This window comes from Mus caroli, unplaced genomic scaffold (genome assembly GCF_978045245.1).
Source record: "Mus caroli unplaced genomic scaffold, Mus_caroli_1 scaffold_8, whole genome shotgun sequence".
Taxonomy (NCBI): Eukaryota; Metazoa; Chordata; class Mammalia; order Rodentia; family Muridae; genus Mus; species Mus caroli.
Genome location: NW_028227263.1, coordinates 44,232,733 through 44,248,232, shown reverse-complemented (window position 1 = coordinate 44,248,232; position 15,500 = coordinate 44,232,733). Strand labels below are relative to the sequence as shown.

The 15,500-nt window shown below is 38.8% G+C and overlaps 1 protein-coding gene across 6 annotated transcripts in view; it reads right to left on the bottom strand.

Moving 5' to 3' along the window:
* Positions 1 to 15,500, bottom strand: part of Nup98 (nucleoporin 98 and 96 precursor) — a 92,722-nt gene that overhangs the window by 18,193 nt on the left and 59,029 nt on the right. For all 6 annotated transcript variants that reach the window (XM_021167275.3, XM_029480156.2, XM_021167277.3 and 3 more), the window contains 5 exons: positions 14,804 to 14,942; positions 10,407 to 10,584; positions 8,807 to 8,971; positions 2,128 to 2,310; positions 1,387 to 1,540 (listed from right to left, as the gene is read on the bottom strand). In XM_021167275.3, coding sequence (XP_021022934.1) covers positions 1,387 to 1,540; positions 2,128 to 2,310; positions 8,807 to 8,971; positions 10,407 to 10,584; positions 14,804 to 14,942 — 819 coding nt within the window. The remainder of the gene's footprint in view (positions 1 to 1,386; positions 1,541 to 2,127; positions 2,311 to 8,806; positions 8,972 to 10,406; positions 10,585 to 14,803; positions 14,943 to 15,500) is intronic.

The following is a 15,500-nucleotide window of genomic DNA, read 5'->3' as shown; positions in this document are numbered from 1 at the left end:
TCTACAATGTGGGTCCTAGGAATCAAACTTGCATCTTTACATGCTAAGCCTTCTTGCTGGCCCCTATTTATCTTTTCAGAAAATTTCTGGTGTTAGTTCTTTAGCTTTCAATGTATTTTGAATTACAACTGCCAAAAATTCTCACTGATATCAATATGCCATAATCTTTTTATTTTTAGAGTTTTTCGAGAAAAAAAAATTGTGTGTGTTTCTGCCTGCATGATAGTGTACCATGTGCATGCATGTGTATCCTGACTGAGGAGGCCAGAAGAGGGCACTGTGTGTCAGGGACTGGGATGGTCTTGAGAATTGAACCCACACTCAATGGAAAGCAGTCAATACTTTCAACTGCTGAGCCATCCTCTCTCCAGCCAGTGAGTACTCTATGAAGTATCATCTGCAACCCTAGTAGGAAAAGTAAAAGTTTTAAATCTAATGTGATTACCCCACAGGGACTTTCAAAGGTTTAGGGAAAAGTAGATACTTGAAGTTTGCGATCAATAAAAGCAGTAAGACAATGAATGTAAGGACTAACTAAAAGGAGCATGGCTAACTTGAGGAATCTAAGTATTATGGTGGTGTTTGGATTAGAGCTTACTATGTAATCCACATTCACAAGTGACTAAACATGGCTATCAACCAATGAGCACAAGTGAGTGCCCAACAAAGAGGTACTTACGATGCTTAAAAACCTGCCATGTCAGCACTTTTACTTTTCCTGTTTTAAAACGTGTGTGTGTGTGTGTGTGTGTGTGTGTGTGTGTGTGTGCGCGCGCGCGTGCGCACATGGAGGTCAGTGGACAGTTTCAGCAAGTAATTTCTCTCCTTCCACTCTGTGGGTTCTAGAGATCAAGCTCAGGTCCTCAGGCTTGACGGCAAGCACTTTTCACCAGCTACACCAATTCACTGACCCAGTTTTTTTTTTATTTTAAAAAAAAAGACATTATTTAATGTGTATGCATGAGTGCTTAAGAGAGAGTGTGAGTGTGTGTATATACATATACATACATACACATATATATGCACCATGCGTGTGCCTGGTAGCCAGGGAAGCCAGAAGAGGGTGTCAGATCCCTTGAAATCGGAGAACAGAGGGTTATTAGCTACCATGTGGTTTCTGAGAACTGGGGTCCTCTGCAAGAACAAGGGTTCTTAGCTGTTGAGCCAAGCTCCCTGGGTCTTGCTGTGTTGTTCTGGGTAATCTCAAATCCACAGCAATCTCCCTGCCTTAGATGGTAGGAAGAGTATGGTATGTGTTAAAAAAATATGCCTATTGTTATGCATAGTTTAGGGGTTCTGCTAAAGAGATCCATTCAGCCTAGAAGAAACATGAAAAGTAGAATCTATCTAGAAAGTGTCCTTGAACCCAGCACATTTATACTGTACCTATGGAGCGGGATTTTGATGAGTGGGAGGCTGAAATGGGGAGTCTAGGAGAACAGATTTCCTGAACAGTCTCTCCTTTGGAAGGGATGTGACCAAAGCGTTGATCCATGGCATCTACATCTTCTTCGTCAACAAGCAATGATGCTTTCATGATCTAAAAAAGGCAGTATCTACAGAATGAGTATTTTCCAAATCAAAGACCACTGAAAGAAAAATGCAGTCTATATGAACCAAAAATTAGTTTCTTTTAAAGCCTGTGCCCAGAACAAGTATAACATTTTTGTGAGCAACACACTACTTATCCTATATGTGCCTCATTCAGTAAATGACGTTAAAGTCAAACAAGCCAAAAGCTAAACAAAAAGGCTGAAGCAAGTGGATGGAGGAAGAAATTAAACATCTATTTACCATGACTCTAAAATTTCTGTTTGAAACCTCAAAATTACTCTATAAAGCAGACAAGGTACAATTTAAGAGAACTAGTAGTTGTTAACCGGCTATGTAAAGTCAGGGCAGTAAAGTTACAAAAGTTGCTGAGAAATCAGGTCTTGTAAACAGAGACCACTTCCTCACTATCAGTATAGAGTTTCCTTACTGAATAGGAACGAACCCTGCTTCCTTTTCCTTCACAGTGGGGTCTCAACAGCTTTACACCAGTACTCAAGACAAGTGATGTGACATAGAGGAGTAGTAAGGATTAGTTTGCTTTTTTGTCATAGTAAGGATGGGCCAGAATGTCACCTGTAAAACATGTGGATTAATTCCCAGTGAAGATGCAATATGTGTTGAAGCAGACAGGGGCTCCTGATCCTCAGGCACACTCTCTTCTAACACAGAATCCGGAACTGGCTCCTGGGTGATATCTACCATGTCGCTGTCCAGCTCCACAACCCTGCCTAACTGCTCCACTTCTGGGCTCTGGCTCTGCAGACAGCAAAAACAGAGAAGCAACATTCAAATAAGCCAAACAGAGTAATGGTAGATCGATTAACTTTACTCAGAATATGATAAAGAAATATTATATTCTGCATTTTCTAAGAGATGAGAGCAGATTTGTTATAAAGGGTTTAACAAAATGGTTCTCGGACCATCCTTTTGGAATTATCATGAGCCAGAGTTGAGTATCTGAGTCAATGCCCACAGTGATCTTCAGAGACAAAAATTACACCTTCTCTTTGTTAGCAACCATAATTTCCTGGTTTACACCAGGTCTCCCTGACTTCCCAATGACTTGTGGTTGGAAGTAATTGGGAAGAGAAAAAAGGCACCATTATTAAGATGTTAGATAGGCACTCCCCCAAATTACATTCTTAGTACACAAATAATTGCATTTTGTTAGGTGTTTGTTTTGCTTGCATGTATGTATATGCGCTCTGTGTCTGGTGTTAGAAGAGGTTAGAGGACAGGCTTAGATTCCTCAGGGCTGGAGTTCTAGATGGCTGTGAACTACCACATAGATGTTGGGATCTGAATCTGGGTCTCTCCAACCCCAAACTTCACAGTTTTTTGCTTTTGTTTTCATTTTTTTTTTTGTGATAGTTTCTCTGAGGAGGCCTGGCTGTCTTGGAACTGAGAGATCTGCCTGGCTCTGCCTCCCAAAGTGCTAAAATTAAAGGTGTACCCACTACTGTTGGGGTATAAATAAGTTTCTAGCTAATATTTTTGGTTCTGGAATTTAATCTTTTGGGAGACTAGAGTCAGCTGTGCTCTGTATGAGTCTTATGTGAGATATGAGAAATGTTCATACTTAAATTTCCCTATCAGGGTAAATAAGCAGCAGTGCTATGGGCAGGAACAATCTTGTTTTAAAGAATCAAAGTTACATCTATATTTATAAAGCAATTTTAAAGAAATAATAGTTACAAAGAGATGGTGTCTAAGGAGATGATGGCTCAGTAAGAATGGTGCAAAGAGGTAAATTTAGATCTAGAGTACCATGAAAGAAGTCAGGCCTTGTGGGGTACAAGCAAGGGGCTCTCTGGGCTGGCCAGTAAGACTAGCTAACTGGTAAGCTCCAGGTTCAGTGAACAAATCCTTTCTCAATAATATAAGGTGGAGAGTGACAGAGGAAGATAACTGTTATCAACCCCCAGTCTCTACACATACCTGTACATATGTTCTTGTATACACACATGAGAGTTTATGGTAACATGCTTATAAAATGGAAGTGCACTATAAACTAGTTTAATACAAATTTGTTATGTTATATCCTAAACACACACAGAAGTGTGAATAAGTAACTGAGACAATTCATAAAACATTTTCAAGACAAAAAGGTAGTATTAATCATTTCTTCCAAAAAACTATAATTTACATCACATAACTCATCCTGTTTGGCTGATTTTTCATGAGTGCTTTATTTTATTCTATATTTTAAATAGATGCTGTGATATAAGTATTTTCCTCGTTTTAAAGACAGGGTTTCAATGTCACTTAGAAAGTTTTGCAGGGACTGTGAGATATAGCTCAGTGGTTAGGACATGGGCAGAACTTACAGAGGACTCAGGTTTGATTCCCAGCACCCACATGGTGGCTCCCACTGGTCTGTAACTCAAACCCCCAAGGGATCCAATGCCCTCTTTGGCCTTTGAAGGTAATGCATACACAGAGTACACAGACAAAGATACAAGCAAAACATCTATAAACAAACATATTTAAAGAGTTTTGCACATTTATTTTAGAGTCCAATGTCTCACTATGTAGGCCTGGATGGCCTTGAACACACATCCTGCTGTCTCAGCCTCTTAAGTACTGAGGCATTAGTTATAATTTTTTATGATCTCTTTGAACAAAAATAGCCACTATTAGCCAAACTTTTCAATTTCTTCTTTAACTGGACATTTTCTACGGCTATCCTGCATTCCTTTAACAAACAGCCTTACTGAGAGAATAGGTGACCCCATGAACAACTAGGAAAAAACTGAGCAGCTATGGTACAAGGGTGCTTTACCTCTTAAGTTGTAGACATTGTCCTAAAACTGCTCAAATAAAGTTAGATAATGTTCCCAAGGCAACATTGGGCTTAGGTCCCAAGTTCAGTGGCACAGCATATTCCTGACATGTTCAAGGCACAGATGGGTTTGACAGTAACCATTGCCCCGCCCCCCCAAGTTTTTAAGGCGAAGTTATTAGCATATTAGACTACTTTTATGCTCTAAAATCCTGGGGATGGGAACTTGGTGGTAAGGGCCTAGCAAGGAGATCCTGGTGTGAAGCTCCCATGCTATAAATACAGGAACTTTCTTCCCCTAAGTTCCCTAGTATGTTTAAATATGTTTACTTTTTTAGACGGGGTCTCACTTTGTAGCCCTGACTGCCCTCAAACTCACTGAGATCCACTCACCTGTGTACCAGGTGCTAGGATTAAAGGCTTGAGGAAACAAGTTTTTAATGTGCTACTGGAGATCGAGCCAAAAGCCTTGTGTGTGCTAGGTACATGCTAAGCTGAGCTATACTCTCAGCCAGAGCTCCTTTCAGCAAATGTTGATATTCCGCATTCTATCAGCAAGATACTGGTTGTCACTTCCTCAGTACTGCTTTTTCTATTTAACATCATGTATCAAAATGTATTATCATTTCCTACATACGTTTGGTTTACTAGGCAGTTAAGGCTTGAAAACAGGAATCATGGTTTACTGTTTTCTTTACCTAGTAAATCAACTAATTCAGTGAACAAGTGCGTTGTGCTTTATACCTAATGCAGCATCTGGCAAGAAGCAGAAAAAGCAGCTTACCATAAAAAGACATGGACTAAGGACAGGTAGGTAAGGAGGGAAGGAAGAATGGCACCAGCTTATTGCCCTTACTATCATGTTCCTAGGCTACACCAAGGAATCCTTACCCACAGCACCCAGGCAAACTGGGAGGATTTCATGAAGGGACCAATTTAGACAATGATGCATAGGACAGACATATAAGAGTGCTGAAGACAGCATTTTCTATGCTGCGCCTTTACACAGTCATTAAAGCTAACATTACCCAGTAAATGGACAAGGAGGGAGGAAAATACAATAAAGCCGAGAAACTGGCAAAGTTTCTGGAATCCTTGTGCACGAATTTCATTAAAGTATACCTAAGAAATTTCAATAAATTACTCTAAAATATATATTTTTTAAGTAATCTTTGCAGACCAGTTTTCAGAAGCCAGAATAAAAAAACGCTGTAGACTGAGTGAGAGTGGGAAAAACCAGAACTCCTGAGAGGTCTGTGGGAATCAAAGATATTTTCTGGAAAAAGCTGTGTTAATAACTGGATCAGTTTAGGATAGTGTCCTTTTATTTCAAGTAACAGCATACATAAATCTTATCCCCTAAACCATGATACCCCTTTTCCTGAAGAAGAAAACCAACCAACCAACCAACCAAAAACTTTTAATGGTTCAGCAGTTAAGAGCACTTGCTGCTCTTGCAGAGGACACAGGTTTGGTTTCTAGTACTCACATGTGGCTCACAACCATGAAAAACACAAGTTCCAGGGATCTGATACTTTCTTCCATCTTAAATAGGCACCAGGAATGCAATGGGTACACATGTATACATATGGACAAAATATACATATGAAAAAAAATCTTAAACCCTTTTCTTTTACATTTCTTTGCACATGAGGTTTCTGAGCAAGCTATCTTGATTTACTGTCACTGGATTCAGATTCAGTTCAATTACAAGGTTGAGGTAAAAGCTACATCTGTGTCTACACATGTGTCAAAAGTTTCAAGCTGTTCAAGTTTCAAAACTTGCCCATACATCTCCATCAGCTGGGGAGAATTATTAGATTAAGTATGTCAGAATCCCATGGAAGATCCATGGGACTCACATGATGGTTGATTTAAGAAATCAAGCTTTTGGGGCTGGAGAGAGAGCTTAGCAATAACGTGTACTGGCTGCTTTTCCAGGAGTCCTCATTTCAATTCCCAACAACTACATGGTGGCTTCCCAACTATCTATGTGATCTGACACCCTCTTCTGGCATGGAGATGTACATACAGATAGAGCATTCATTTATATAAAATAAATTAAAAAAAAAAAGTCAAGCTATCCATACTATTGAAGCAATCAGCTAGATACTGGAACCAAAACCAGAAACTTGAAACTAATAAAATCACAGGAAAAAACTTTCCACAGTAGCCTTAATTTGCCTGCAACAAAGGATCACGTGTCAACATTTTCTCTCACCTAGAAGTTACACAAGATCATACAAAAAAATTTTTTTATTTGTTTTTTAGTCATACCTGCTTTTTTAGGAGCAAAAGCAGTATTATACAAATGTGACCCTTAAAGTAAGATATATTTTCCTAAACAGTTCAAGAAACAACCTTCCATCTTTTCTAATTTCCTTTTTCATTATAGTTTGAGATAGGTTGCCATCTACTGTGAGGGGTGGAGGGTGGATCCTCCAGACTTCAGAAACACCTTATGGGAATCAGTTTCTCCAAGAAGAACGCAACAGTATGATTCTTCGATTCAAGAATGAAAAGAATGTACTGTCTGTTCTTCATTCCGACAGTTCAGGTAGTTTCCCTATGCTAGTAAAGTACAGGATCTTAGTAACCAACACTAGTAATAGCCACAGGTGGTTTCTAGCTCCTTCAAATGTCACCAGGGAATAGGAAGGGGTGACACGAGCCCTGTCTAACATGCGCAAAGGCTTCATAATGCACACAAACAGAACTTCTCTCTCACTCTGCTCACTGTCTATCAACTTCTTAAAACCACTCAGTACCCTGCTCACTAGATTCTATTTGCCCAATGTGAATCCTTAGCAGCTCTCTCGTTCTGAGTTATCTTTTTTTTTTTTAAAGATTTATTTATTTATTATATGTAAGTACACTGTAGCTGTCCTCAGACACCCCAGAAGAGGGCGCCAGATCTCGTTACGGATGGTTGTGAGCCACCATGTGGTTGCTGGGATTTGAACTCTGGACCTTCCGAAGAGCAGTCGGGTGCTCTTACCCACTGAGCCATCTCACCAGCCCCTGAGTTATCTTTTTCTCTCAGTTTTTTAATTAGCTCTTGCCTATTACATTGTCAGTTGCTAAGAACAGAAATTTCTGTTTTTTCACCTAGTGTTTGGTTCTGGTGATTAAAGCTATCAAGTGCCAATACTGCATAAATTTGATCTGTTTACCTAGATGGAGCTACTCTTTTTCAGCCATATCTTTATCACTCTTCATGTTTATCAGCGAGAGATTAAAAAAAAAAAAAAAAGGTTATTTGATTCTGTTTTTAGAAAAGACTTGGGCAGAGGGAAACACTGGAAAGAGCAATCTGAAATAGGAATCATAAAAAGAAAAAAGATAAATAAAAAAATTCACTTACAGATTTCTTGAGAGAATATCTTACTATGTAGCTCAGGCTGGCCTGAAATTTTCTACGTTGATCTGACTATCCTTGAACTCAGAGGAATCCAACTGCCTCTGGCTTCTAAGTCAAACATTGATGAGCGGAGTTTTGTTTTGGTTTCAAAGGGATACCATTCCAACTTCCACATTTACCGTGCCCTCCCCATCCACCCATACACAAAACATGAACATACACAAGATTCTCCAGAAAGTGCCTCCCCAGAAATTATTTAATAAATCATAAAAATCACACATCTGAGCAGCCAAAATAATTGTAGCATGGAAAAATCCCAAAGGTCCTGCTTTTAGTAGCTGAGAGGTAGAGGGTGTTTTACAAAGTCCCATAAACAACTCTTCTTTGTAGGAGTAAGTCAGTAAGTCAAAAATATCGCTTTATCTTGATTGAGTATAAATCACATTAAATTAAAAGTAAAATTAAAGTAAAATTAAAGTAAATTAAAGTAACCCACTTTACCATTCAAAGAAACAACCTAATAACTAATTTACAAACCTTTCCCTACGAGGACAAAAGGCTTCTAATGGTTTAACAATACTGAGAAAGGATATTACACAAATAATTATAATAAACAACAGTCCCTATTCTCTCCAAGCTAAATAATTTACTTGCTTTTATAAATTATATATTTTTGTAACAATTATTAAAATAGTTATTACAAATTTACCTGAAACAACTTGAGAAAAAGGAACTAAACTCTTGCAGAAAATTAATCTGACTTTTAAAAAGTGATGGAGGTAAAAAAAAAAAAAACAAGATCAGACTGCACATCATAAAATCAATAAAAGTAGGATTTACTTTGCATCAACGCTACACAAGCAAAATGCTACCTCAAGTTGATCACTGATCAAAACATTACAAGTCCAAATGAGAGAAATTGAAAGTTACAATCTGTAGAAGAATGGTCCAAACAGCAAGAAAATTCTTTAAATCTTGAGTAAAAAATAGAAGCCTGTAGCACTGTGCCCTCCCTTGCACTTAGTTCCCAGGGCTGCACAGCTGAGAAGCTGAAGGACTGCTCTGACTTCTTTACCACAGCTGCATTCACATTCTCTGCCCTTCTCTACCTGAGGTGGGGGTGCAGGCTTGCCATTAAGAGTCATCTGGAAAGTGGTTGCCTGGCCTGCAGCGGGCAAAGGGGCAGTCTTCAGCTTCTTTGAAGTAGTTTTCGGTGGGTGTTCCTCCTCTTCTTCATCAGAATCCTGAAGGCCATACTTGGAAAAATGGGAGACCTATGAAGAAAAGAAACCCAGCAAAGTCAATGAAGTATTTTCTTTACTCTTCTCTTGAAATATCTTTAATACTTTTGAAAAAGGACAAAAATAGATTAAAGCTTAAAATAGTTAAAGCAGGGGCTGAAGAGACAGCTCAGTAGTTCAAAGTACTGGTGGCTCCTCCAGAGGACCCACACAACAGCTCACAAGTGTCTATAATTCTAGTTTCAGAGATTCCAATACCCAATTCTGGCTTCCAAGGGCAAAATGCACAGAAATGAGTAAGTTAAGTAAGTAAATAAATCTCAAATAATTAAAGTAAAAGAACATGTTAAATATCAATGTGTTAGTTTTCTATGACTTTGACAATGTCTAGTGCACCTAATAGTTGCTCAAAATTAAGTGAATATTTGCAATAGATTACAATGAGCACACAACTTTAGTCCCAGCAATAGGGAGACAGAGGCAGGTGGATCTGAGATTTAGGCCAGCCAGGTCTACAAAGTGAGTTTCAGGACTGCCAGGTTGATACAAAGAAATCCTGTTTGGGGAAAAAAATAACCCAAAAAACAAACAAAAAGCCCCCGCGCACACACACACACACAAACTCACACACATGAGACTTAAAATGTAATCACCCAATGCTGAAAAGTTGGCTCAGTGGTTAAGAGAACTTGCTGCAAAGATCCAGGTTCAATTCCTAGCACCCACATGGGAGGCTCACCACCTCCTTGGGCTCTAGCCACTCCTGTGTTACACAGATGTGCATGCAAAATACTCACCAATATAAAATAACAAAAATAAATAAATAAAAAAAAATCTAGGCCTGGAGAGATGGCTTAGTGGTTAAGAGCACTGGTTGCTCTTGTAGATGTCTCAAGTCAAATTCCCAGCAACCACATGGTGGCTCACAAACATCTATAATGGGATCCCATATCCTCTGCGGTCAGAAAGACATATAGGAAGACAACATTCATATGCATAAATAAATCCCCTCCTCCTCCAACAAGAAGCTGGGTAAGAGCAGCACATCTACAAGCCCAGTATTGGAGAGGCAGTAGTATTTTGGGTTCTTGGAGCCAGCCAGCCAGCCAGCCAGTCTTCTGAATTAGGGAGCTCCAGATTCAGTGAGAGACTGCTTCAAACAATTAGACAAGCTGGGTAGTGGTGCATGTCTTTAATTATGAAAAAAGCAGGAATTCAAGGACAGCCTATTCTACAAAATAACTGGCAGGTCAGCCAAGGCTACACATTGAGACTATGCCTCCAGTTTAATGAATGAATGAATTAATAAATAGATAATAAATTGCAACAGAGGAAGACACCGGAGATTGACGGACAGTCACAGACACACACACAAATACCAATAAACCAATATTTAAGAAAGAGACAAAGATTTTTGATGAGTTAATTTTCTAACTCCAAAAGCTAGAAGTCGATTAAGTAACTATACCTTAAATACCCAAGAACCAGTTTCAGGCCGATACTCCTTGAATTGGGCCCCTTGCTTTCTTGAGACTGCTTCTAATCTCCCCTCATAGTTGATATCAGCAAGTCGATCTGGACTCTTTATTAAACACCGGGATGTTTTATCTGTTGGCCAAACTCCATCCAAAGTAACTTCAGCCTTCCTGTAAATTACAAACAGACAAAATGTAAATGCTTTATACTTAAAAAAGAGAAGTGTAGCCACTATGGAATTAATAGTCCTTCCCTGAAAGACTAATAGACAACTGCAATGTGATCCAGCTATATCAACCCAAAGCATACAAAGGCATTTCTACATTCATGTTGCGATACTATTCACAATGGCTAAGTTGTGGTAACAGCCTAGATATATATCACATGAATGGATAAAAGAAGTGGTATATACTTTTTCCCCCAGCAGTAAAGAAAAAAGAAATCACAGCATTTGTAGGGGATGCAGATTATTTTATTAAGCAAAGTAAGGCAAACTCAAAGACAAATGAATGTTTCCTCTCTTGTGCAAAATCTAGATTTAATACATGCTTGCACATAGACAGGCCCACAGAGTACAGAGTGAGTTACAGGACAGCCAGAGCTACATAGTAAGACTCTTTCTTAAAAAAACTAGAAAACAAAACAACAGAAAGACATGCTAGAGATCCAACTAACACCACTGTAAATAGCAAAGATAGGTCTGAGGCTGGGTGTGGAGGTTCATGCCTTGTAATTCCAGGACTTAGGAGAGAAAAGCAGAGGGGCCAGTCTGGGCTATAGAGTGAGACTATCTCAGCGGGGAAAAGCAATCAAATGGGGCTGGAGATGACTCAATGGTGAAGATGAGAAGACCTGGATTTAGTTTCCAGAACCCAGGTGTCAGCTCAGAACCATCTAGAATTTTAATTCCAGGGTTATCTGAAACTCTCTTACTGGGACACTGCATGTGCATGGTAAAAAGACATACATGCAGTCAAAACATTCATACACATAAAATAAGAAGGTAAACAAATAAAACGATATTAACAACAATATAGATGGAGAGTAAAGGATGGAGGAAGTAATTCCTTAGAACTATTCTGCAGGTGTTCCAAACCTGGAGTCCTGGAGCTAGAAATTGTGCAATGATTAAAGAGTATATACTGTGGGTGCTAGAAAAATGGCTTAATGGCTAAGTGCACTGGGTACTTTTCCAGAGGACCCAGATTCCCTTCAAAGCACCCCATGGCAGCTAATACAGTCTGTAATTCCAGTTCCAGGGATCTGTCAGCATTTTCTAATATGAGAACAACAGGCAGGAGTGTACTGTATAGGCATATGTACAGTCAAAGTACCATAAAAACAGAGTACATACTGCATGCATTTCTAGATGGGCCTGAGTTTTGCTCGCATTGCTCCTGAATTGGAGGAGGAGAAGGAGGAGAAGGAGGAGAAGGAGAAGAAGAAGAACAACTCAAGAAGAGATTAAGAACAAAGTATCAAATCTACCATAATGAACTCAAATTGGTTTTAGAGTCAGATTGCATTTATTTCAAGTGTAATATTATCAGTTATTTACAGTCTGTCTTAGCATAAGTCATTACACTTAAAAACAACTGCTGTAGCAGTCATTGGGCTGGAGGTGCAGCTTATTACTACAACCATCTAAGTGAGTATTTTGAGGCCCATAAGAAACAAAAAACAAAAATACTTATGGATTGGTTTTAATAAATTAATATTCTATGTGTACAGGTGTTTAGAATATGTTAAGTAACAGTGAATATTGATACAACATTCATCATGTATCGTCTATCAATATCAGAGTTCAGGTGCTCTGTCCTCCTCATTTCCATGCTTTTTACCTAGAGGCTGGATTAGCATATCATCATTCAGGTGATTCTAGGTTTACTTTTTTTTTTTTTTTTGAGACAGGGTTTCTCTGTGTAGCCTTGGCTGTCCTGGAACTCACTTTGTAGACCAGGCTGGCCTCGAACTCAGAAATCCACCTGCCTCTGCCTCCCGAGTGCTGGGATTAAAGGCGTGCACCACCACACCTGGCCTTATTTTACTTTTTTATTGTGGCAAAAATGAACATGAAATTTGTGGTCTTAACTGGTCCAACCAGATATTTCATACTGCCAAGGTCATCCTGCAGGAGAAGAGCAGTGAGGCTGGAGATACAACACAGGGCCTCCCTCCCTCACGCTAAAGATATGTTCTACAACTGAGGTATACCAGACCCTCTGTTCTATTCTCAAACAACAACAACAAAAATTTGTGAGTGTGCAAACATGCATGTACGAATGCATCATGGTATTCTGAGGACAACTTGAATGAGTTTGTCCCCTATCCTTTCACATTCCAAGTCCCAAGGATTGAACTTAGGTCGTCAGGCTTACCCACCAAATCATCTTTCAGACCCTCTGTCTTGCTTTAATTGAGCATTCTATCCTAGTCCTCTCGTGGTAATATAAATTACATTAGAAATGAATATTTGAGTTGCTGTGTAACATAACCTATCTTCAAAATAATCTTGTAAAAACAATCCTCTAAGTCTGAGACTATGTCTATTTCCTATGGTTTGAACATAGTTTGTGTACTCCCTAAGGCTTCATGTGCTGAAATCCTCATTATGAATCAGTAAAATAGTGCATACTCAGGCTTCATAGAAGAAATTTAGACTAGACAGAATCACTACAGTGGAACCCCTCATAACTGAACCCCCCTGGCTTTCTAAGGAGAGAAATCGGACAGTTACACATCTATACCTGTGCTTCCTATCTCTTGCCATGTGGTATCCTATACTTACTTAAGACTGGCAAAAATACCATCATTAAATGTGGCTGCTTAAGCCTGCCAAACAAATGTCCTTTTCTTATGACTTACTCAATCTGTGCACTGTTATTAGCAATGGCAAATTAATATATCACTAAATCTCCATTTCATTTTGTAGCTCTTTGTCACCATAATTCTTTGTTTCTATTAATTTGACTTACTCAACCATGAGTAGAAAAATACAGTATTTCTCTTCTTGTGAATGTCTATTTCACTTAGTATGGTCCATCCATGCTAGACAGTGTCAGAACTAACTAACTAACTTCCTTCCTTCCTTCCTTCCTTCCTCCCTCCCTCCCTCCCTCCCTCCCTCCCTCCCTATTAACTGTGTTTGGAAACAGGTTCTTGTTATACAGCCCCAAGTAGACTGCAAACCATAAAGCCCACTTTGGAATCTTTCTGATTCCAAATTACTTTCATTTGTAAGACTGAATAATAATAATTCCTCATATATACATGCTACACTTTATCCATCGACCCATAAATGAATACTTTCTGCAGGAAAGAATTAAATGCAGGTCTGGAGAGATGGTTCAGTGATTACGAGCACTGTCTAATCTTCCAGAGGTCCTGAGTTCAATTCCCAGCAACCACTCGGTGGCTCACAACCATCTGTACCAGGATCCAATTGTCTTCTTCTGGTGTGTCTGAAAACAGTGTACTCATACATATAAAACAAATCTTAAAAAAAAAAAAAAAAAAAAAAAAAAAAAGAACTAAATGCAACCATGACCAAAGATGTTAAAATGTCATTTTTAGAGATTGTTTTAGTGTCGGATATTTTGCATATATGCATATATGTATGTACTCTATGTGTGTGCTCATGTTTATGAAAGCCACAAGACAGAATAGAATTCCCTAGAACCAGTGCTACAAACAGTTGTGAGTTGCTGGGAACCCAAACACAGGCCTCTGGCAAGAGCAGCAAATGTTCTGAGCCAGCCCTCCAGCCTTCACCCCTACTCCCAGTCCTCAAACAAGCTGTTTACTGGAGTTCTGCAAATGTGACTTTTACCAATCAAACATCTAAATTATCCAGAGGAAGATGGATGTAGCAGTACAGAACTGTTACTACAGCACAGGGGAGGCTGAAGCAGGAATGCCGTGAATCAAAGCTAGGTTAGGGTTCAACGCCACACAGGTTACAGTGCGAGTTATCTAACCTCCCACCATATCCAAGCAATATATGGCAACAGAATGCCTACAAAAACAAAATAAACGTTAGTCTCACATTTAAATAGTTGAGTGCACCAGAGGCAGAACAAGAAGAAATACAACAAAACCAGACAACTTTCTGGAGTTGGTGTTCACTGGCAGAGTGATTTTCAACATGAATGAGGCCCTAGTTTAATCTCTACCTCTGAAAAGCAAAATTAAGCAAAAGCAAACTTCCATTGTTGAAAGTTCCTGAAAATAGCATGTGAACACATTACCATTAGGGAAAGGCATGAGTCCTAAAGTCACAGAGCATCATTAGCATTTATGCTTTCATATAAGAGTAGACAAACAAAAGTTTATAGAAAGACTGTGTTTTCAGGAAAAAACTCTAATTTCTGTATATAAATAAATTCATACCTGTTTAGCCCTTCACCCACAGGTGGCTTCTGGTTATCATCTACATAGACAATAACTTCTTTCCTTCGGATATGCACAATATCATCCAAATTTAGATTTGTCAAATTCACATCTCCTTCAAAATAGATTGAGCCATATCCTAAGATTTAGAGCAAATGGTTAAAAAAGATCCTTCATAAAGGAGCAAAAATCTCCTTTAATCTGTAGTGCTTAGGAAGGGAGAACATGCAACCTTTAATATCAGTATTTTAAACCTTCCAGAAATTCTTGGAGTAGCTTTCTGTCTCCTAAATATGGCAAGAGTGGGGACAGAGGAATGGCATTATATAGTTATCAGATATAACACCTCCACTTTACATTTCTGGTGTCTTCAAATCTTCCCCAGTATCTGCAGTGCTAGTGTATGAACAACTTGGTTCCTCGTCTGCTACATAAACTAAAATACTTGAGCCCATTCAAAAGACTACTTCACAGAGTAAGTTTATTTAAAGAAAATTACCTGTAACAATTTAACATAAAATTGATCAATGTATTAACAACTTAGTATATCTTCAAGTTTAATTATGGAGAATTATGGGAAACAATTACCAGATTCAAACAGGTATGTCCAAGCCCCCAAATTCTACATGGTTTGAGTCTTCCTTGCTTTATTACTTGTCAATGTTTCTATTAGTCTAAGTCAGAAAAGAACCAAATA